The 24,204-nt window shown below is 40.5% G+C and overlaps 1 protein-coding gene across 5 annotated transcripts in view; it reads left to right on the plus strand.

Moving 5' to 3' along the window:
• KANSL1L (KAT8 regulatory NSL complex subunit 1 like) overlaps nt 1-23,934 on the plus strand; it is a 61,725-nt gene extending 37,791 nt beyond the window's left edge. For 3 of the 5 annotated variants that reach the window (XM_058027545.1, XM_058027547.1, XM_058027546.1), the window contains exons 7-15: nt 5,810-5,972; nt 9,139-9,249; nt 9,637-9,771; nt 12,081-12,205; nt 12,989-13,113; nt 13,743-13,797; nt 19,060-19,172; nt 20,636-20,789; nt 21,388-23,934. In XM_058027545.1, the coding sequence (XP_057883528.1) occupies nt 5,810-5,972; nt 9,139-9,249; nt 9,637-9,771; nt 12,081-12,205; nt 12,989-13,113; nt 13,743-13,797; nt 19,060-19,172; nt 20,636-20,789; nt 21,388-21,636 (1,230 nt within the window). In that variant the 3' untranslated portion in view covers nt 21,637-23,934. Of the gene's footprint in view, nt 1-5,809; nt 5,973-9,138; nt 9,250-9,636; nt 9,772-12,080; nt 12,206-12,988; nt 13,114-13,742; nt 13,798-19,059; nt 19,177-20,635; nt 20,790-21,387 lie in introns of those variants that run through there. The other 2 variants (XR_009114636.1, XM_058027549.1) reach the window with 2 other exon arrangements.
• Nucleotides 23,935-24,204: the final 270 nt, after the last annotated feature.

The raw sequence follows: 24,204 nt of genomic DNA on the forward strand, positions 1-24,204 counted from the left end.
TAGAGCATTGTGAGGTTTTTTAATCTGAAAATTCTCATTGTAATTGTATTCCACCTGCTGGAGAAAGAGTTGGTTGTGAGGACTGAGGCATGTGGAGAAAACAGAATTCAAATTTACAAAGGTGCCAGCACTCTGAAAGCTGGGAATTGAGGTGCAAAAACTTACATTTTGGATACCACAGGCAAACAGTTGGTATAATTTTGCCAACTCTTGCAGTTGCATATTGCCACATTTTCTTCTCTGCAGTCTCAACTGGGATTTAAGTAAGAGCAGAATATCTGCTTTCATTTAGTGGTTTGAAAAAAAAAAAGTGAGTGCTTGTCCCGAAGGCTCCAGAGCAGACAGGAGAAAAGTATTTAAATTGTAGGGTATGAGTTTCTTATTTTGATTTAAATCTCATGCTGGTTCTATGATTTCTGTGTTCAGGAGCATTCCCAGGCCATGTCTAGTGCCAGTGATATTTTTTGTTGATGCCACTTGATAAATACATGTGGATCTTTCCCCAATTCTTGTTCATTTTCAGGTTTTTGGAAAGAGTATGTATCTATTTTATTTATATATAATACACATATACATACATATAATTTGTATTGTATCCACCATGCAAAGCCTTTATCTTACTTGCTCAATAGCAATGCTATTTGCTAGGGGTCTGTACCTGGGAGGAAAGAAGTTGCATTGAGTGGAGTCTACTGGTTGCCATCCTCTTCCTTGGTATCCCTAGGTACTGGCTCCACCACCTGCTTCAGCACAGTTTCCTGGCATTGCTGACTTCTGAAAAAATGTTGTTTTGTTGCCAAGTCTCCTGCAAACTGGTTCAGTGGAAGTGGTGTGGTATCTCTGTGGATATGTCAGTCTTGTGGTCTGGGAACGAGAATCCCTTGGTTACCAAGTTTGTACATTAAAATAGTAGTTAATGAAATTGTTGCTTTAACCCTGGAAGTTAAAAAAGAAGGCCTTCTGTTAGTTAAAAAGCAATGAAAACTGAGTGGCAAAAGAAATTTCTCATCCACATTCAGCTATTCTGAATGTGTGACAAGAATTCTGTCTCTGAGGGAGGGAGGCATGAAGGCAGAAAGGAAGGGGACAAACACCTCTATCTTTGCAAGTCTGTGATACTGCCAGTAGAGCTGGATCATCCCCTGAGGTTTGTGGCAAGCCAGTAAGCCTGTGAATTCTCTCTTCTTTTTTTTTTGTCAGAATGAAAAGCTTTCATGCTTTCCACAGTCTTTCACTTTTGGTGTAGTGACATTTCTGTAATGTTTTACTGATCTACTCTTAATTTCTGCATGGTGTTTCTGAGAAGATAGATATCCCTGTGGATGAACGGATCTTTCTTTCTTTTGGTTTAACTGGTCAAAGATGAGCACTAACCTTGAATTCTTGAATTTTCAATTGATTTTTCAGTTAAACAAAACATCTTTGTTTCAGGATGTAGAAGACATCATGCACTTCTACAGAGCAGGTGAAAGTCCCATTGGCTTTATTGCAGGATTAAAGAATCTAAACTCTATGTATGCTTAGGAGAGGTGGGTGATACCTGAGAACAGCAGAAGCTATCACTCCTTGTAGGTACTAACCAAAAAATCTGAATTTGTGACAAGTTGGATGCTGAGTAAGTTTTCATTAGTGTTTTATGAAACTCTCCATTCTCTTCCTGGAGAAAATGGATCTCTGCCATAGGATCTGCCAGTTTATTTTTATTGAATTTTACATTCTGGGGCAGCTTGCATCCCTGTACCTGACATGTATGGGAAAGCACATCCATTTAACTTCTATAAAAACTTCAGCACAGGATTAAAAGTTGTTCAGTGTGTGATGTGTTTGGTGTTTGATGTTCAAAGGTGAGGTGTCAGCCACCCCCAGAGAGGTTCTCTTGAGTCCCAGAATTAAATCTCTGCTACCCATATACTGAAGAACAGTTTTGAATATTGAGGGAGATAGCTCTTCTTTGATATTGCTGCAAACTCCTGAGAGTGTGTTTGTAGAGAGAATAAGTGCATTTTTCCTTGCCTTCTTGGGCTTAATAAGAGTAATGAGGAGCAGATGTGACAGGTATTCAGCAGAGTGTATTTGAATTAATTTAATTACCTTCCTGGATTCAGACACAGTGGCATAATTGAACTGTGGCTCTCTGTACTGTTACACTTGGGCATGTTTCCAAAACTGGTGGGAGTTTTAGTGATCAGCAGCTGAAACCACAAAATGGAAATTCACTTCACAGTGTTTTAAATGGGAGCACAAAACTTTTTTCCTTTCAGTTATGTCACACTTCATAGACTCACACTTTTTTCTCTGCAGAAGGATGGGATGGCCAGTAGAGTTCAGCCTTCTTGACCTTTCAAGAACAGAGCCATGAGCCAATTCTACTTTGTCTAATGCATCCGTCTGTCACAAGCAAGCACAAGAATTGTTTTGAGTATCAAAATTAATTGCTCTCTATGTTTTCTGTAACCCAGTAAAACAGTACCAAGGGGGAAAAAATCCTAGTTCAAAACTCATAATACTCTAGAGAATTAGAGTCTGTTGGTTGACACCATTCCATTTCATAAGTTTAAACCAGAACTGCTATTTTAGTTCAATATTTAAAGCTTGTACACTCCTCACTTCCTCTTAAACACAGTGAGTTTTCTCTAATACAGTGAATTTTATATAATATTATCCTTCACATCTGCTTGAGCTCAGGAAAATTGAGGTTTTGTACTTCAGTAGGAAGAAAAATGTTTCAGGAGATGTGCAAGGTGATGCATAGCAAGGGGAAAGGGGAAGATTGATAAGAGTTTTGTAACCTCTCTTGCTTTCTGAAGGGTTGGCATCATGGTCAGGTTTGCTGTCTCCTAATAGCTGTGTGCCATGGTGTTCCTGCCATGGCTGAATGGATATACATGTGGGCTTGTTTTCAGCTGGGTTTTGGTGAATTTTTTTGTTGCTGTGTAAAGTTTTAATAATTGACTGCAGTAAAAGGCAATTGGTTTGTAGACTGTATTCTATTTAGAATTGGAAGCAGGAAGAGTTTAGTTTTCCAATAAACAATTCTTCTATTTTATTTCAATAAAAGTTGAATCACTTTCTTTGAGTAAAATGCTTTAATTCCAGTGCTAAGGGCTTCTGAAATTTTTTCAGCAAGAGTTTATTAAGTCAGCATTTCTGAGACACATCATGATTTCACTAATTCAGCATTTTCCCGTGGAAGACTACTCCATCAGAAATTTAAACCAGATTTGGTAGCTAGGAGCACAGACTGACACATTTCTTAGCTTTTTTCCCTAGCAGCTTCACAGGCATTTAAATAAAATTGCTCTTCCTTCTGTGAAGTTTGTGTTTTCTTTTGGGTTACAAACTGGCTTAATGAAAATGTCATTAGGTGTTGATGCTAGAGCATTCAAGGCACAAATTCAGGCATAAGGTTTTGTAATTCCTACCACAGGCAAGTTGAAGAAAAGCATTCTCCATCTGCTGATATTGGCAAATGGATTTTAATATAGTTTTAAGATTTTGGATTTTGACTGTGATCCATTTATTTTAATAAATGGATTTTGACTGTGAGGTTGTTTGACCTTGTATCCATGTTTTTGAAATGGCTCAGCTTTAATAATCTGGATGTGTTCAGGGCTAAAGTGAATTAAAGCAAGAAAAAGTGAGTAAGGGCTAAAGGTCTGGATGTCAGAATGTCTTGGTCTTATCTGTTTACTTTCTAGGTAGTTTTACTGCTCAGTTTTTGGGAATTTCTTTTTAAACAGAGTGAGAGATTTATATACTATAATATGATTCACCTCTATGAAAAAAAGGACAGGCAGAAGTGGTGCTGTTGCAGCTTAAAGAGTAGAGACCTAGTAAATTACTTCATTTCTAAAACCCAAATATCAACAAGAAATATGCTTTTGTGCATTTTTGAAAAGCAAGTCCTTAGTGCATTGAGGTACAACAAGTACCTAAAAGCTCTTTAAGCTTTAGTGTAATGATCCATATAATGGGAAACATAAAGTTTACTTTAGCATTTATCCCTCTAGTGTTTTCAAACACAGGACCCGGTTCTGCCAACACTTTATGGATGTTTAAAGTTTAACAGATGAAGAGTCCCATATGCCTGTCACAGGAAAATAACAGAACATTGATTTGAAGGAGTCCTGGGCTAGGAAAAAATTCTTTCCAGGTTAAGTTGAAAGCACTTGTGCATACACCTGTATATGGAGATCAAGGTGGATTTAGGACTGCTATTTTTTTCCTGAGGGTGGAAAAAAGTTAAATACAAAAACCTCCTCCCACCATCACTGTGTTCTCTGCTCCAGCATCATAACATGATTACTTGATTTTAATAATTTCTGAGATACAGTACCAGCAGAGAGAACTCAGTAACTGAGAAAAAAGGGGAATTTCTTAATGTAATATTTTCTGAGATAATGTGGGTTGTGAATATTGATGCCATGTGGTAGAAGGACTGCTTTGACTAAGTGGAGGGAATTTTATGTGGTAGATATAATCCCTGCATCACTAATTCATGAATGGCAGTGCTAAAGTGCAGCCTGGAGTATTTTAGGCAAGAGAAAGAGTTTTCTTTGATCCAGAAAGCAGAAATACAGAAAATGCAGTTAATATTCTTTGAGTCTCACCTTTGATGCTACATGTTTCCATAAAAAGTCCTAAGAAAATGTCATTTATTCCTACAGTTACACTGGAACTGTTTCCCAGGGGTTGATAAGTGTGATTGTTGGTGCAGTGATAGGCTTGAGATTCCCCCTAAGTACTCCAGTGTTCCCTTCTCTCCATTCCCATTTGCAGATCTGCAGCATTTGGCAAAATATCAGAAACCTATAGAAGCCTCTAAAAATGTCAGTGTCTTTGAGGTTACTAGCACAAGTACCCAGTAAGAAAGTAGCTTATGCCACATTATTTCCCTGAAGTGATTTTGTAGCACATCCTGAAGCACTGAGCACACTTTGCTGCTGTCCTGTACCATCACATTGAATTCTTTCCTTCTGTCATTCAGAGCTCAGTCTGTGGCCTGCACTCTGCTGTTATTCCTGCCCATTTTCACCCTGCCTTTTGCCTCAGTCTTGCTACCTCCCATCTACCAGTTCTGTGCCATCCATCATTTTACCTTCCATACTTCAACAAGCTTTGCAGCCAAGCAGCTAAATTAATCCTTCTTTGCACCTTTCCTCTTTCTAGTAATTCCTGTTGCTACCTATTAATCAGTTCTTAATGCATCCCTCTCTGTGTTTATTACTGGATGTCTTCTTTCTGTTGTTTATCTGTATCTGATGTTTAAATTAGAACAAGGTAAAGACTTTGCCTTTTTGGTTTATGTACAAAGTGTGCTCAAAATGTTCACTATAATTTCTTGCATTAAAATATGTGTGCTCAAGGTGACTAAAGATACTGATGCTGAGAATCTTACTAAGGGGATAAATGAATGAGATCCTCTATTTAGTCTGGTGTTAAGTTTGTTTGTGCATTTTTATCATGCCTGTTTATCCTGGAATCAAATTTTAGGTGGTGTTTGTTTGTTTGGATAGATAAAAGAATGATTGGAAACAGTTACATTTTATCTGAAAGCTTTGACAGCTGTTTCCTGGTCCTAATTGAAGGAGCAGTTTGTATTCTTTGTGTTGTGCACTGTTGTCCATAGTAAGTGAAGGTAAGTCATATTTAGACTATCTGAAGGTTGCTGGAATATTCTTCCCATTCACATATTAAAGTGTGTCACTCACTGAGTTGTTGATTTGTTGGATTTTTTTCTCTCTTCTGGTCTAATTTGAAGGACATGAGTAAAGGAAAAGTTAACTTTTATTTCTGTGTATTCTTGCAGACTTTTCCATCTAGAGATGCCTCTTTTCCATATAAAGCTCAGTTGCCATGTGTGATGCCAGCCTCCACTTTCAGCAGCAGTGAGTACAGCACAGAATCTAAACTCCTAGATTATGTGCAAGAGCTGGACTCTTCCTTCCATCCAGTCTTATCATTCCCTTCAGGTGAGTAATGCCATGACTTAAAGAGTGCTTGTGCTTGTGACAGCTCTGCAGGTTGTGGAATAACTTGTCTTTTCAATGATTTTTAAGGCTTAGTTCACTTAACTTCACACTGTCAAAATACATGAGTTTAGACTAAATGAAAATCTTGCCTTGATCCTGACTTTTGAAAAACACACCTTGTAGGTTTCTCATACCAACAGTGTGCTTACAGCCTGGAAAGACTGGTCATGAAAAAATGTGTGCTTGGGTGTTTCATGGTGTGTCTAATTGAGTCAGGGTCAGTCCTTTAGAGATGGTGCTTTTGCCAACACAATACCATGGTTGTGTTGTTTTCATAAGCAACTTTCTGTTCAGGCCCTTTGGTCTAGGCCTAAAAAGTTTGGGTTTTTTTTAAATTTTTTTTATCATAGTCGGCCCTTTTGATTGTCTTGGAAGTTTTATGGTTTCTTGTCATCTGATCTTTTAGTCTTTTTGGACAGTAATGTAGAGAGTGTTGTCTGTGACTCAGCCCTGAAATTAGTGCAGGTGCAACTTGACAGAACTTGGGACTTCAAAATAACAGCCAAAATGCAGCAGAAGGGATTGAATTTTTGTGGGTTTTTTTTGTTTTAGGAAAAACCCATTTCCAGATAGTTACTGACCAGTACAGAAATTATGCTGTTCTGGGGGGCTTCTTTGCCACAAAATAATTCTGAAGATGAGGCTGGGACTTCCATGGAACTGCTTGAATCTTCAGTCAAACCCACTGTCTTCCCAGAATGACAGTGTAGACACTGCAGCCCTGTATTAGGAAGTCAGGAATTAATTAAGGTTTGGTTTTGGAGAACTTGTCACTGGCCTGTAGAGAAGACCCAAGTGTGGACATGGAATGCAGAGGAAGCCTCAGCTCTGGCAGTTTGCATCCCATGCATGGGTTAAGGAGGAGATTATTGTAGGAGAAATGGAACACTCACTCCAAGAGTGCAGCAGCAAACATTCCACTCAGCAGAACTCTGTCGTGGACAGAAAAAAACCTAAATCTTACTTCTTTTACACACACTGTCACTTCCCCTGTGACTTTGGCAGCCCAGCTGGACCCCAGGGGTTTAGACATCTGTTCAAGGGAGGTCTGTGCCCCTTGTGCTCATTCTTACCTCCCTGTAAAAGGAGACTGGGGTGTGCAGCAAGAACATTGAGCTTTTGTTTTCTCAGAAAAAGCTTTGTCATCATAAAAATCCTAAAATCTTTGGACTGTGCTGTGGCTACTGTTGGACACTTTGCCAGGATGGAGGAGGAAAAAATGTTTTCAGCTTCATTCCAGTATCAAGAACATATTTCTTAAGGAATATTTGTTCTCTTTTCCAGGAGCCCTGCTAATAATAGTTGAGGCAGGGAAGAAGTACTAGACCTGCCATCTCCTGTTCAGATGCAGTCCTCACATTTGGGAGAGGCTGGATTCATGCTTTATTTTGTGCACTTTCCTGTCTCTAGCTCCTCATGAAGACTAGTATATTTGACATTTTCTTTCATGTGAAAGAATTATTGTGAATAAATGCATGGTAGAAATTTTCCAAGTTGTAGCCTACCTCCTCATTTCATGTTTTCTTTGCAGCTTTCTTGGTTATCCCCTTTCAGAGCAATGACTTCTCTTAAAATACTGCTTGTGCTGTGCCCACATCTTTATATATAAAAATTGTCAGCAGAGTAAAAGAAAAGCATTTTGCATTCATTTTCTCTGTATGTTAAAAATACATTGTTTCATATTGGAACTCTGGGAGTTTGATATTTTATGTGTGTGTGTGTGTGTGTGTGTGCAAGAAGGGATTCAAATTCAAGATTCAACCTTGGTTTTTCATGTGATTTGCTTTAAAGTTGAACCATAATTTGCAGAAAATCTAGTAAATACTGCAGCGGGACTGGCTCACCGGTGTGCTCTCTTTTGGAAGCATAATTGCCCTATGTCTAAGTTTCTTTCAGTGTTTTCAAATTACCAATAATCTTGACTAAAGATATGTGAGTGTTGCAGTATTGCTTTAACATAACAGCACCTCCTTCAACTTGCACCTTGATTACTGGAAAATTGTAGTTTGCATCTAAGAATTTTGGATTTCTTCTATTTCTACCTCTGTGGGTTGATTGAAAAAAGCACTCCTGCCCTTTCAATGAAGATACAGGAAAACATGATAAAAAATCTGGATCACCCAGGTGGTTTCCCAGGTTAAAAAACAAAACAAACAAAACCAACAACAAACAAACAAAAAACACAAAAAAGACCCCAAAAAGACAAAACCAAAAGACCAACAAAATTGGAGAAATGTTTTGGTTCTCTTTTTACTTAAATGTTGTGACTAATGCACTTTTCTGACCTTCTTTGTTTAACTTGGAAGTAGAGTAGGAAACACAGCAAAAACCTTGGGGTGTTAAGATAAAGCAATCAAGTTAGATCTATATCAAATTGAAAAGAAAATTGTTCTTATTATTTAGCAAAGTGTGTTGAAAGTTTTTGTCCTGAAGGCACATGAGACTAAGACTGTACATAAATATATGTAGTTTAATGCCCACCCTTGGGCCTGCCTACAGTGCTCTTCTCATTGCTAGCTGTCAAGCCTACTTTATACACTGACACTTTTTTTCGGTTAAATTTCCCTTCATTCTTGTATTTTTTTTCCCAGAAAGGCTTTTCAGAATGGTAGTTTTTTTTAAGCCTCCCTGCCTTACAACAGGGGATAGATTCCTTACCACTTAAAATGTTTTGCAGGCTAATTCTGCATCAGAACTCCTATCAGAAAATGAATTAGTTTGCCCTGCTGTAGACCTTTCCAGGGAGACAGAGAGGGAATTTACCTTGAGCATACCCATAGGCTCCCAGCAGTAACAAATTCCAAAAGCAATTGTGACTTGTACCCAAAAGGCTGAACCAAAACCTCTTCAATTTACAGGAGAAGTGCACTGTGTGCTCTCTGCTCTGCTGGGTTTTGTGCAGGAGCTGGTCAAGATTGAAGACCCCAGTCTTATTCACACTCAATACTTCCAGAGTCTGTTTCAGTCCTTAGCAATATTGCTCACAGATTCTGTTGAATGTGATGAGTGAATCAGTGCTCTAGTTTTAATGCATAATTCATTGGCTCAGAGGTTGCCATCTTTCTAATGCAGGCTCTGTTCCTTTGGATTTCTGTTTTTTTATTAGATATCCCTCTTCACATATACTTTGAAACATTATTAAGGAATAATGACATCAAAGGAGAACCTGCTGATACCTCATCTTTGGGAGGGGAGTTTAAAGTATCTGCTGACAATGGTATGTAAAGCAAAATGTTTTAGCATTTGCAAGACTGTTTTTCACTCATTTGTCAGTATTTTATGCCATGAAGAGGTTCAGTTTATAAACTTGTCACAAAGCAGGTTATCAGAGAAGGTAACTAAATATGGTTTTAGGTGGAAGAGAAATCTCTCCTCAGAGCACAGAGTCAGGTTCTCCCTAATTGCACTGAGATGATCCCACCAGAGCTGTAGGAGGATACAAGTGGGGGGAGTTTGGACCAGATGCCTGACTGTAGTCCTGTTATTACTTGGATTTCTGTCAGAAGTTTAGGACTATTATAAATAGTTGAGCAGTTGAGATTTCCTGTTAATTGTACTGATGAAAAGTAATTTCTCAACTTGATACATGCTTTTTCTGTTACAGACTACAATGCACATGTATCTGTCAAACAGTGGAGCAGTGGCTGTTTGTCTAATTCCAAATCTCAGTTGGTGTTAGGGACGCCTGACCACCTGTCAGAAGGAAGAAAGAAAAGGCATCTAAGTGAGACAGCAGTAGGTAAGAGAAAAATAGCACTGCAAGAGACTACTACATATTCTAAAATATGTACTGTATGAATATCACTGGGCTCTGAGGATTAAAAGTTGTCTCCATAAAGGATACTGTTATGAAACTTGTGAAGAAACAGACTTAGAACCCCATGAAAATAATTTGCTATTTTAAAGCATAGTAATCATCTTTCTTCTTAAGTGTACATACAGAATGAGGTAAGCTGCTGTATTTTATTTTTGGAGTACTCTTAAAGGAAACTGCTCAGCAGTTCAACTGTATTCTTTTAATACTGAGTGTCATTCTTAGTACAAAAGGATTTTTTTAATAGTAGTCAATGAAACAAACATTGCAAAGTTATCTGTTACATCATGTGCCCAGTGAAACATTTACTATTCCTGGCATCTTTGTCCACTGTATTTCATTTGTTGTGTACTGTCATTTGTGGTTCTGGATCCCTTCCAGACTTTTTAAGAGGACTTGTTAATAGCCAGTTCTTACTGTGTTTTTACCCTTGTTACTGTTCTGTTTTAATCCACTGAATCTCTACTTCAGCAGTTGATAAGTTAATAGGAAGTGCCCTAAAAGTTCTGTAGAATAATGTGATACAAAATTTAGCATACCACTGTAAAGATAAATGGCATTTTACCTCTCCAGGCTGTTAGAATGTAAAGCCTAAGATTCTGTTACAGATTCATTTATGTAACTTTTGAAAAACCTTTGGCAAAATTCTTCACAAGACATTTGAAGAAAGTAAATCACTGAGCAAAAGCATATTAGTTTAAAATTTCCTTTAGGAAAGAATGAAAAGGAATAAATGATCAGTTAGCATTGTGGAAAAATTAACATTGTGGAAAAATTAAATTCAAACTGTAATCTTTCACTGGAGGTGGAGATACGGGAATTACTACAGAGATGAATTAATAAAAAATTATAATCTAGGATTAAAACAAACCCCAAAACCCACAATCCACAACCCCAAAGCAAGACCACCCAATCAATTAGAAAGTTTTAGGAGAGAATAAAAGCTGTGTGGGGGCACACTGAAAACTGCTTTGGATTTAGATGAGGGCTGTCCTTTGAGTCCTTCCCCTGGTGCTGTACAGCCTCCTCCTGCCCTCTGTGCCTGTGTCCAGGGGGGTGCTGTGCCCTTTGACCACCAGTAATCCTGCTTCCCATTCCACCTACTCCACTTGCTGGTTCCCAAGAGGAGAATGCTGACACAGTGTTCCTCAGTTTCCCACAGTGTAGTCAGGAACACTGAGATCAACAGCTGGAGTTACTTGGGAGCACTAAAAAGGGAGAAAACATCTTGCTATAAACCTTTTGAAGTTACCATTAGTCCTCTGACAATAGTATTTAGCTTTTAATAAATGGAACCAAAAAAGCAATCTTTTATCATGAGGATCATCCCAGTGCCAGTAAACTGTTCTGTGGTGCATTCATGAGTAGAGGCACAAGTTCTAGCTTATTAGTGCTATGGGTGTAGTACTACATATTTATTCCTAATTTGGGCTCTGTCTAGGAGAAATTATCCATGAGGAAGGTCAGCTTAATGAACAAGGCCACAAAAAAAAGCTGTGTGCCAGGGAGTTGCAGAGCTGCCTGGGAGATGGTAGTTCATTACCTTGACCCAGCCTGTGCAATACAGTCTTTAGGATCAGTCTTATCTCTTTCCATGTTGGAATATACTCATTCTTTTTGTTCATTGGTATATTAAGTCTGAGATCTCCTTTCTTACTGGAAATGAGGTGGAAGGAAAGCAGAACAAGTGGGTTAATTGTGAATCCCTCTAAATGCTGCTTATACTGGGACTGAGTGAGGGCAGTGAATGAGAAGAAACCACTATTGGTTTGGAGATCTGATCTGATTTCGTTTGTTACCCTTGCTGCCAGTTTTATCATTTAAAGAAGAAAACAGTCATTTAAAGAAGAATCATTTAAAGAAGAAATAGTCAGGGAGAGCTTGTGAGATGCACCCAAACTGCTGCTGAGGAACAGAGGGAATCTAAGTCAGATTGTAATTGCTCTGTGTGTAGTTTATGACAGCTCCTGAAAAAAAGAGTCAGGATTTGCCCATATGAAGCTGTTTCCATGAGAAGAAATCCGTCATGGAACAAGAGGGATGAGTTTTGTGGAACAACAATGACAGGATGAATAGCAAATGTTTATTTAGATAGCTTTTTTTAGTATCCAGTAAATTGTAAGTGGCTCAGTGTGGGCTTCTAGAAATGACTTTACTGTTACTGTGTGGAAAAATGTCTGCAGTCTAATAGCCAACAGGCAGTATGTCTTGTTTATTGCTGTTTTTTATGACAGGCGAAAGTAGCGCTCGGTTTGAGACCTTCTCCTTCCAACATGCAGAGCCTGAGTCCCACAGCAGTTTCACTCCCACAAGCAGTGTCAGTGCCATGGCCCGGCCCACTCACAGCTCTTCATCACAGGTAAACCCAAAATGTGGCGCTGTCTCAACTGAAACATCAACAGAGAGCTGTGCAAATTAATAGTCCAAAGCCATGTGCCTTTTACACCTGATTTTGTGTCATGTGACAGTGCAGAGCATTTTTACAGTGAATTAAGTGGATTACCTTAACTAATTTATTCCAGATTGAGTATGTGTACTTGTTTATAAAAGAGTTTTGCAGATCATATAACTGGAGTATAAATTTGATTTATTGGCATTGTGCCTTTTTTTTCAAATTTCATTAAATACGCAGTGATTTATGTTGCCAGTTTTACATTAGGGCACTTGTGACCTTTTTTTCTTGATGAAGCTATATAAAATGGCCTCATGGTGCAAATAGAGTCCCAAAATTTGTTAGTTCTCAGTTTCCCTATTTACAAGCCTTTGTGCAGAAATACAGGCAAAGTCCCTGGTATATAATTTACTGAGGAGCAGCAGAACTCTGGCTCAGTGTACAGAAACACACTATTTTACTGAAATTAATGGAAAATTCACAACAATATTCAGGTTCAGGTCCCATGGTTTTGCTAAGCCTAGTGGTATACTGGTGCTCTGAGAGTTGTCATGTTTTAATGCAGAGTTGAGTTTAAATGTGCATCCCACACAGCTTACACAACACACACTCCTTTATTCAAGGAACACATAAGTGAGCACTGTTTCCATTAAAGTTCAGGCTTTCTCCTTGTGAAGTTCTAATGTTTATCTGCTAAAATGTATTTCCTGTGATTTGAGCTGATCCTCTTGTGTTGATTTTATTATTCAGCATAACTCCAGGAGGAGGTTGAGAAGTGAGAGCTCCTATGATATAGACAACATTGTTATTCCCATGTCACTGGTGGCACCCTCAAAGCTGGAGAAACTACAGTACAAAGAAATCCTTACTCCAAGGTTTGTTCACAACCTCTTGAATTGCAAAGACATGAAAATGAACATGAGAACATTAAACAAGAATATAATTTACATGGAATTAGAAAATGTTATGGTATTAAAGATGATCTTTTCATGCACTTGGCTTTTTATGTGTGCATTTCAGTTCAAGTGACCAAAGCTGTAGGAAGACTGGACAGCTGATAGCACATGAGAAATAGTAAACTATTTTCTGTGAATTAACAGTAATGGATTTAGCATTTTTCTTAATTTAGCCATTCTGATACAGTAGAATAGGCTTATTTCTTTCCATGCAGTGTAGGCCTACAATCCATGATTCTAGAGATCTTTTTCTCCTTTGTTTTAGAAAGAGAACATCTTTAGATTTCAAAACCAGTGTAATTAATCTCCTCACTTCAGTGTCTTAGTAGCACATTGCCTGAAGGGCTAAATGTACTTGTTCTGTACTTTAAATCCATAATATGCATTTGCTTTTTTATTGTCTTTTAAGTTGAAAAATATTATTAAAACTGTATTGGATATCTTAAACACTCTGTTAGGAAAAGGAAAGGTTAGCTATTTTGATGGGAAATGAAAATATAAATTTCAGCACCTTAAACTTAATTTGATTTTCCTTGTCTTATTTGTAGCTGGAGAGTTGTTGAACTTCAACCTTTAGAAAAATCTCAAACAGATGAAGAAGAGGTAGGCTGCATTTTCATTAAACCCCTAGGTTTATTTAAAGTAGATACAATATATAATTGGTGTAATTGGTACATACTTTCTGATAACACTTGAATTGTGAAAATGTGTCTTGTCCCTACAGTGGAAGATAGAAATGGAAGTGTACCATTACTTTTCCTTGTTCATTGTTTGTGTGGCTCTTCTGCCCCTTGCTGCTGCACAGTCAGTGCTCCTGAAGGGTCCCTTGGGTCAGGCTCTGCCCCCCTGCTCCTGAGCACTGTGATGCTGCCTGTCCCACTGTGACTGTCCCCTGGGGCCACCAGTGCTGTCCCTCCCTCTCATCCTTTCCTTCCAAGGCCACTTCCCATGGCATTTGCTCTTTGCTATTCAGCAATCTTGCCTGTGGGTCCAGCAAGTTTTCTTTTTAGTGTTTGTTTTCCTGCAGGCCTCTTGTTGGGAACAAACTTTTCTGCATTGTCAGGGACAACATAACCTTCATCATTTCCTGCCTGCCTGTTGAGCTAAGTTTGCACATCATGGGCTGGTTGTTGCTTCCTCCAGACATAAAAATCTACTTTTTTCTTCAGGGAATGTCCATGAACTTTGCAGCTGGGGGTCCCTTTCTCTCCTAATCAGGGGTTTGAAGCATTTCCTAACCTTGGGGTGAATGTGCCAGCAAGTCTGGTCTCTAGGCTGGTTTTATGTCCTTCCAATCTTTTTATGGCTTCTTTTCCAGAAACCTGTCAGTTTTGCTGTCTTTTGGACATCTTTAATCTCCCTCCAGTCTCTGCCACTGTCACCAATTGTAACTGTAGGACTTGTGTTCCTGCCTTTATCCACAATATCTGTTCTTGAGCAATTTGAGAGAATCTCTACAGCTGAGGTTTAGTTGCTGTAGCAGTAGAAAAAGATGGCATTTAGGTAGCAGTGCAGAAGGTTACATTAAACTCAGTAAACAAATCATTATGTCACTCCCCTGGGGTAGAAAATATGCTCTCCACAAAGGCACAACTTCCTCAGAAGTTTATAGACCTGTAACTACCTGCTCTATAACCCTTCTTTTAGGAGAACATCATGGTCTCAACTCCTTACCTGGTGCAGTTGCACTTATCTGGCAGGATGGATACTCTTGGGTTAGAAGGAATAGAAAAGCTTACGCTGTGTCTGCCTTTTCCAATGAGCAATTGAGAAATTTCTGTGAAGTCTGTGGTCAAATTGATGTCACTTCCACCCACTGACTCTGGGTTAGTACCCTCCCAGCTAGCAGGAAATATGCCTGTCCTTCCTTTGTACCAAGAAGGTCAAATTCCACACACGGGAGAACTCTCTTGCAAGGATATTTAATTAAACCATTTGGACAATAACTAATAAAGGCAGCAAGGGCACTCTGTCCCTTGAGCATCCACTGTTCATTGCTGTCTTCAGCCTGGTGTCTCAGGGCAGTGAAGAATTTCACAGTGATTTGCATTCAGGGCTTCAAGGAGCTTGCATGGAATCAGTGGATTTCTTGTTTGGATTTCAGATTCCATAAAAATGACTTATCTTGTGCTTTTAGTGTATTTTGCTGAAGGGACTTCAAGGTTTCTCTCAGAAGCTCATGGGCTAATGTCTGAATTAGTAGCCCACCCAGTACTCTGGTGTTTGGCATGACTCTCAATCCTGTATGATTCATCTTCTGGCCAGGAAATAACCTGAGTTAACAATGCAGCAGCTTTGCCTCCTGCTGTGGCCACTGCTTCTGTATCATCTGTCAGCCACTGGCTGGAATGAGGGGGAGAGATGTCAGACAGAGAAAAGTACTAATGGTCTTGTTTGTGTAAATCCTCCTTTGCCAATTCCCCCCTCTGTTGGGATCATGTTAATTATAATTAGTTTGGATGTTTTTCAGAGTACTGAGAAAAGGTGATTGATCATAATTCTTCAACTTCTCTAGCTTTGAGCTGAGGTACATTTGCTACTGAGTAAGCTTGTAAAAAGACATGAGGAGACAGCACCATTACCTGCCCTCATGCTCTGACACTCCTGAAATATTCCTCCATGTGCTCAAGTCAAGGCAAGCTTCAGCAGGCCATTCACATAACACAAGGGAAGGCAAATACTTCCTGCTTTTATATAAAATGCTCTTTTCCTCCATTTCACTGCATTTCAGAGCCTGTGGTGGTGTTGGAAATGATTTTTTTTTTTTTGTGGTACTACATAATGGTTTCTTTACTTCTCTATCTTCAGCATAGCTAAATTTGAAACTTCAGAGTTGTCCTTGTGTGGAGCAGTAGTCAGATTTCTGCCACTGGATAACTTTTCTCCATCTTCATTGTCTTTGTTGTCTTAATCTTTGTCTTCTTCATTTATGCAACAGCCCATATCCATGCAATAAATCTGCATCCAACAATTACTAAGTTACAGATAAATGTGAGGTCCCCAGTTTGTCATGCCCCATGTGAGCCACACTGCCAAGGATGGGAACTGAGCACTTTCTGGGAATCAGGCCTATTCATTGTGCCTTTGAGAACAAAAGCTTACCTTTTATGGCTGCTTTTTTGTTTCTGGACATTTTGCCTTATAAGAACAACATTGGCAATGCAAAAGTTAATCTGCTATCTATGTCTGCTCTATTACTTGCTCTAAAAATACTTTCTGGAAATAGAACATTTGAGTTTCCTGGTTTGCATGTTTGAATTTGCAGTGTTATTGCTTTAAGGCATGGGAGGGTGTGGCACAGGTTTTCCTGTTTTGTTTTGGTTTTAATTTGTTTTGTCCAGGTCAAAGCTTCTGGAAAGGCTCAGTTGCAACTTTCAAGTTTATTTCGTAGTTGTTTTAGTAATGAAAAATTCTTTGGAGTAATTCCTTGTGCAATTAGTTTTGCATAAGTGTTTTCATGGCCTGTGACTCAGAGTTTCCTGTGGAGCCAAAGAGTGAAACACAGATTTTGTTGTTTTGAGAACCTTTCAGAAATAGTCCTGGTGCTATTCCACATTATTGCACAGTGTGCTGCAGTGTCATGGGGGAATCCAAAGCTTGGTTTTCTGTCAGTGAAATCATTAGACATGCCTCACAAACAGGCATTCCCCACAGCCTTTTCCCTCAACATCCCTGCCAGATTCATCCACTGAGGAATGACACTTCTTTTGTCCTTTTTCAGACTAACCTTAGTGAGGAAAAACCACCACATTTTTCCTGTTACAGAACTTTAAATTAATGTAAAGTTGTTGGAGGAAATGCTGGGAGTGGCAGAGGCTATAGTGAACTAAGTAGAGACCTTTTATTCTGATGTCATGACATTTTTATCCATAGAACAGATAATAATTCTTAAATAAGAAAATGTACTGTTCAAAAGAATAGGGTGGAACTCTTTTTAAATAAAGAAGTGGTTAAATATGCTATCACCAGCTGTGGAAAGCAAACAAGGCTTATTTCTGTATTTTTCAAAACTCTTCACTTGGAGAGGAACATGGACTTTGATTTTTGAATGGAAACTTGTTAAAAATGAAATCTCTTCCCAGCATGAAAAGTTTTGGCAATTTGCTAAGAAAAGTATTTTCAAATTCCTAGTTTTTCTTTCTAAATTATCTTTTGTTTCCACTTCAAAGGAAATCTGAGCACAGAAAAACCCTGAATTTCCCCCAAGGGAATAACACTTTTGTAGTTAATAAAATTCTCACTTTCATGCTATACATCATTGACCTTGGAAAAGACAGAATGTGAACTGAGATGTAGCCCTGTTTGGATGTGCTCCAAGTGACAGAGCTGCTGAATTTCAGAGAGGAGGAAGCCCATTAAGTTCACTTGCATGAAAGGAAACCAGCAGCTAACAAAGTGGTTTGTGTTTAACATAAATAAATAAAAGCAATGAAGGAGCCTTCAGCAAGGAGTGATGAGATGAGCAAACTAAGCAGCCTGTTTGCCTGAAGCTTCCTGTTGAGTGCTGGGCTGAGGAGGACCTGGGCAGCCACAGTTCTGTGTCTGATTCCAATCAAAATGAAGCCTTTGGGATCACATGGATAGGTTGTGATTCTTTGCCATTGTAGCCCTAATGGCTGTGAACCACCTCAGTGCTGAGAGACTTGATGTGGAGATGGCTTCCACAGAAACACAGCAATGGAGCCCTGCCAGGGTCTCTATGGCACTGCTTGGCACTGCAGGGAGCACAGGGCATTTGCTTCTCTATTTTGTAGGCTCAGTTGGAAGATAAATGGTGGTACTTGTACAACACCACTGAGAATTTTGCTTTAGAAAAAAAAACAGGCAGTTTATTTTCATGACCTCCCCCAATTATTAGTATAATTGTTGTCTAGGACTGATCTGGCAGTGCAGCTTCACAACTCCTATGACCAGGAATTGTTCTTTCCAAGAATTTCTCAGCTTTTGAGTTGGGACTTGCTGGCATAAAATCCATGGCTGCAGCACTCAAATGCTGCTGCCAACCTCAGCTTTTTAGGTGAACTTTGAATGGTTTGGAGCACTTTGAAACAACAGTGAGCTGTACTGGAGGGATCCAGCCAAGAACTCCCCCTGCCATCAGGGGAGTGAGGGGGAGGAGCAGCAAAGTTCTCAGCCAGCCCTGGCTAAGGAACAAACTTCTGGTGTGCTGCCATCAGAGAAACACGGATGGTACTTTCACAGTGAAAGTGTGGGTGCAATCTTTTACTTAAAAATCTGTCTCTTGTTTTACTAGAGCAGGTAAAGTACTTGCATTAAGATTGGTTTAAGCTGCACTTGGGATCATGCAAACCACTGGGTAAGAAATAGGATCTTCAAAGCAGAAGCCATTTTCTGCTTGGTTTCACAGCAGGAATGTGGCACCTCAGGTTCACTGAGTTCCTCTCTGTGCAGTTATCAAAGTCCTTGGTGATCTCAAACCTATTTCTCAGTGCTTAAAGAGCACTGGACAAATCCTGCTGCCTCCTAGCTTCCTTCTAAAGCAGTCTCTGGAAACTGTCGGAATTTTTGCTTGTCTTTATTATGTACTTTTTTACACTGCCTTGATTTGCAAATGAATACTCATCCTCTAAATTTTCTGCCTATCACCACAGAGAAAAATGTATTAATTGCATGGCAGGGGTATAACTTCTGTATCCACTCAGATCAACCATAGACCTGTAAAGAAATAAAGTTAAAATGACAGCATCCCATACACCAGAGCTCTCATAAAGTGAATGCGTGTAAATGTGCCTTTGTAGTGAAAGCATTTGTTTGCAGAATTCTGTCTAACACAGGTATGTATAATGCTGGCTGGTGTTGTTTGGGTGCTGCTGGCACTGAGAGCTCTCCTGTGCCTCCCCACAGGTAGAAGACCTGTCAGACAAAGCCTTTTCCCTGCGCCACACCAAGTTCGAGGAGCGGGAGCGCGCCAGGTGGTCACTGTGGGAGCAGAGCCGCTGGCCCAGGAGGAACAGCAGGCAGGTGTATTGGCTTTGATCAGAGCCTTCCATTGAACCTGGTGGGGTTGTGGTACAGCAGTGCCAGAAATGCTGGCACAGCAGTTTGGAAATGAGGGCATTCATTAATTAACTCATCAGGGACAGTAGCAGGTATGTTGAACTTCGTGGGTGGTAAGGGAAAGCAGTGCTGAGGCATGCATACTTACAAATTGGGCATGTTAGTGACCTGGCATTGCCAAACAAATCTCCCTCTCTGAACACAGAGCTCTGCTAGACTGTGCCACTCCCAGTTACTATGGCTTTAGGCACCCAGTGTATCATATGTCCTTCTTCACTCACCTGACTCAGATGAAACTCCAAAGTGTTCAGAGATGTGTTTCTAAAGGGTCCTGGGCTGTGCCAGGGGCCTTACACTTTGAACCATTCACACAATGACTTTCTTTCTCACAGGCTTGCCATCTGGTGCAGAACTCATCAGATTTAAATATAACCACTAAAAGTCTTGCACAAAGTAGTGGTGTGTATCAGAGTAAACATTGTAAAGCTGCATCTGCAGTTTGGCCCTGAGAAAATGGTTCCCATAAATCACTTTACAGTCTGCCAGGGCAAAAAGCAGCCTATAAATGTTGGAATAACTTTTTCTGGTGTTTATCCTATGCTTGTGTCTACTCTTGTCTGAAAGTGAACCATGACACTAGGAATATATAGTCAAAGATAGCTTTTTTTAATGCAGGATAAAAATATAGCTAAGCCATATTGAGGAACTCTATTTTAAGCAATTTTGAACATAAAACCTCCCAACTTCAAAAGTGTACTGAAAAATAAAAAGTCCTACATGTACCTTAACTTTGAAACTGAACTTCTTGGTAAAATCTTAGTGCTGCTTAAATTCAGAAGTAAACTGCTCATTGACATGAGCAAGGTTAGGATTCCACCTGGCCTTTCAGATGCATGGCATTATTTTTTTATCTGTTTTAAATTTCTATTAAAAGTAAGGTCAAAATTTTTAATCTTACTACATTTTTGATTGCTTTGCACTTGAGTCCAGAGCAGAAGTGGTAAGGGGGAGCCCAAGGACTTGTCCCTCAGCTTGCACTTGGCACAGTGCTGACAGTGCAGCTTGGACCCCACGGGCTCCTGTGGGAGAGTGGAACAGCCTGTGGCTCACTGATTTCTTTTGTCCAAAATCACAGTTCTGGTGAGCATGTGGAGCAAGATACAGTCACTAGCTGTCTGCAGCCAGAGTGTGCCTGTCCCACCCATTTTATCCACTTAGTTCCCCCACACAGTGCTTTGCTTTGGCTCCAGCCAGCAAGGTCAAGAACCACACCCGTTCTCCTCTGCTCTTTTGGTTTAAGCAAGCAGAATGGAGGTACCATGTGTGGAGAAACTGAACACTTTGTGAAGAAAATGTGAACTGCTCATGGTAGTGTAAAAGGTCAGGGAGTAGCTCTTAAAACTAATTTTTAATTCTGCACTAGATCTTACAGCAAAAATGCTGATGCTCGACACAGCCAGGACGTGCTGCAGAAAGACCATTGCACTGCTGACCCTGCTCCTGAGCCTGCTTTGGAAAGCCACAGCTCTGTGTGCTCAGGGATGGCACCACTCTGCAGGGACAGCCAGGAAGAGAAGGTGGGTGAGCTTCCAACAGCTTCCAGCTCTGATCAGTTCTGCAGTGACAACAGAAAACCTGAAGATAATTCTCCTGTCTCACTGATCAGAATCTCAGGCTGTCACTGTATTTAATGTGCACTCAACATAGCACTCCTGTTTAGAACTACATTGCTGTGCTTTGTAAATTAACCCCAGATCTGTCAACAAGTTTCCTTGCTCAGTACACATGGCACATTTTTTGAGGCAAATATAGAAGGACTGGGTTTGGGCTGGGGTTTTTTTCAGGGGTGTTGGCCAAGGTTCCAGACAGGCCTGGTCATTAGGGGGTCACGCATCCTGATGGTCTGGCACTGTGGAAAAGAGTTTCCTTGCCTGTTCAAGGGTAAGTCTATTATTACTTCAAACCCTTATGCAGCCAGCTTACATCTTGGTGCCTGGCAGTGTTGTATTCTTTATCTGAAGAGCCCAGCAAACACTGTAAAGAAAGACACTCGTTTGTTATTTGATAGCACATGATTCTGCACACAGTTAATCAGTTCAGACTCAACTGAAATCCCTTTTTATCCTCTATATTCTTTTTTTTCACCCTCACTCCTACTCTTCTGCTTCCTTTCAGTCTGGGCTGTGGGAACTTCGAGTTTTTCCACTAAATGATGAAGAGGTAGAAGCTTTACTGTGCCAAGATCAAGTAACGAATCAGACTGAAATGTCAAGTGCAACTTTCCCCAGCAACTCTTCCTGCACTCCAGGCACACCCACTGCTGTGCCAGACAATGGCTGTACACCAAGAAAACAATCTACCCCAGAGTCAGAAGACTGCAAAAGCATTTGCCTGGGAAGCAACAGTACAAGGAGACAAAGGTGACAGGGAATAATGTGGTTCATTAAGAAAGCCAATTAAGGTGGAGAGAAGTGTAAGGTAAAATCTCTCGTTCACACAGCATATGACAGCACAATTCAAAACCTTTATGTTAGCTGCGTATAATATATTTTCTTTCTTGCTTTGTAACAGGCAGGATAAATCCCAAAGACAACACTTTCTTCTTCCTGAACCCCAAGAGAAAGTAATTATTTCAAGCTGGAAGTCTAATATTCCCAATGTCGGGAGTGGGCGCACATAAATTGCTGGCACCATTCACTTTCTGTTGTCATATTGCCACATTTGTCAATAATCATCCTTTTCTGTTTGTTTGTTTTCAAATGCATATCTGGTTCTAGTGGACTCTGGTGCAGCAGGAGATGCTGTCTACCTTATCCAACAACTTCAACTGAACACAGAAAAACTACTTGAAAATAGTGGGGATAAGCATTAGCCTCAGATTGTTCTCCTGTGTGGCATGACCATAGGGCAGAAACCTGTCTCTAACTGCACGTGTGAGGTCAGGGGAGGTGAGAACCAGCACTTCAAACCAGGGCATCTGGAAGCCTTGCATTTAGCTTGTCATGGCTCTCAGCAGTGCCAGGGCATGTTTCATGGTGAAATCCTCAAGCAATAAGGCAGAAGCAGCCACAGCATTGCCACAGTCAATGTATCTGACACAGGGGGAAGCAGGATCTCTGCTTCAAGCCTGTGGGGACGGAGAGACAGGAGAGAGGGGTGGAGCCAAATCAGTGACACGGCCCATGGAATGTTGTGGTTTGGATCATCTTATTTCCTTAGTCCTTCAGTAGCTAATGAGGCTCATAATACTTTGCTTTAATATGTTAAAGTCTTGTTCCAATTTCTGTACAGTGCCTTGTAAGAGTCTCGTAAGTATGCCAACATTTGGTGACTAGCTGGAAAGGAAAAGATGATGGATGTCTTGAAGAGCAATAAAAAAAAAAGCCCCAAAGCTTTCCATTGTGATTCTGGATAGATTTCTCATTTCCCAATGCATGCACAGTGAGAAAACAAAGGCAAGTCGTTTAAACTTGCATCTGAATAGCATAGCTTGGAATGTATCTGCAATCCCAAGAGGTATTAACAAAGATTAAACATTGAATGTAGGTGTAATCCATCAACAGGCAGTTTTTCTGTGTAGGACAGTTGAAGGCAATTTAATAGGAGTCTCTGTTTTTTGTGCAGTTTTCTTCCATGTGTAATATCTGGAATGGCACTGAACAGATGACCCAGTTTTAGTGTCAATTTTTTTTTGGTCAAAATGACAGGAAATACACACTGGGCATATGAAAACAGTTCAGTAAAGTTTCAACACTACATCCTATTGCTACATTGTAGTTTATTGCACATTCTGATTATTTTTTTAAACACTTTTTTAACACTGGTTTGTCTTAAACTTGAGTCTTGCCTCAATGTCTGATACAATAATCTTTGATGCAAGGTTGGTTTTTTAATTAAAAGTTATTTCTATATATGTTGTATATAGTCTGAATTTGATGGCTTTTTAGAAGTGAAGAAGTAGCAGCAATACTTCCTCTTGGCATAGAGCTCTGTTTGGCCTGCAGCTTGGCTGTGGTACTGAGGCTGCACTTAAGCTGTGAGGCCAAGGCCCCCTCAGTGCCTCAGTACAAGGTGTGTGCTGCCCTCTCCCTGGCCCTGCATGTGCACCTGCTTCCAGGAAGAGCTTTCTCAAAGGTCAGTGTCTCAGATGTTTTGCAGGTCTTTTCCACACCCCCATCTACTCCTTAGGAAGCCTGATCTGACCAGCTCTCACCCAGCTTTGTTGTCAGGTATGGGTTTCCTGTCTTGTCTGATCCCTGGGGCAGAGGGAGGAACTCCTGCACTTCAGGAGAGGGGACAGCCCAAGTAACCAGCCAGCCAGGCCAGCTGCCTTCCTTGTCCTGCAAGTGCTGCCAGAAGTGGAAATACAATCCAGTCTGTCACAGGAGGGGTTTGCTTTACTGGAGGATGGATGGAAACACAAGGGTGTTAAAAGGAGGCCAAGGACCCCCTGTGTCAGAGGAGAGGGTTACCCCAATCTGGTTAGCCTGGGGACCTGCAGAGCATCCCTGCACTGCAGTTCAGGCCCCAGCTGCAGTGCCAGACCATTGTGTGCCTGCAGGCTCAGCCTGCTGTGGGCTAAAGCAGCTGCTGGTTCCTTGTCCACTGCAGAGTGGTCTGAGCAAGGGGAACCCTGTCAGCTGTGTCCCTTCTATGCTCTTGGCAGCCCTTGTGGGAACTTGCTATTGCTTCATCAGACAGCAATAAAAAGGCCAGTTAGAGAAAGGCCCAAGACAAAATAAATGTCTATATGGTCATGACCCCAGTGCACTCAGTGCAGAAACCTTTCCTCCAGCAGCTGCCTCAGCTGGCCAGGCCTGTGACAGCACAGTGTGGATGTGACAGCACACTGTGGCTGTTGGAGAACAGTGCCAGAGCTGCTGCTCCTCCCACAGTGCCAGCACAGGGCTCTGCTGGCAGCTGAGCAGGGTACAGGCTGCATTTCCCCATCCCCTGCCCACCTCCAGCATCCCTCCAGCTCCAGGTGGGCAG

This window comes from Melospiza georgiana, chromosome 7, assembly GCF_028018845.1.
Source record: "Melospiza georgiana isolate bMelGeo1 chromosome 7, bMelGeo1.pri, whole genome shotgun sequence".
Taxonomy (NCBI): Eukaryota; Metazoa; Chordata; class Aves; order Passeriformes; family Passerellidae; genus Melospiza; species Melospiza georgiana.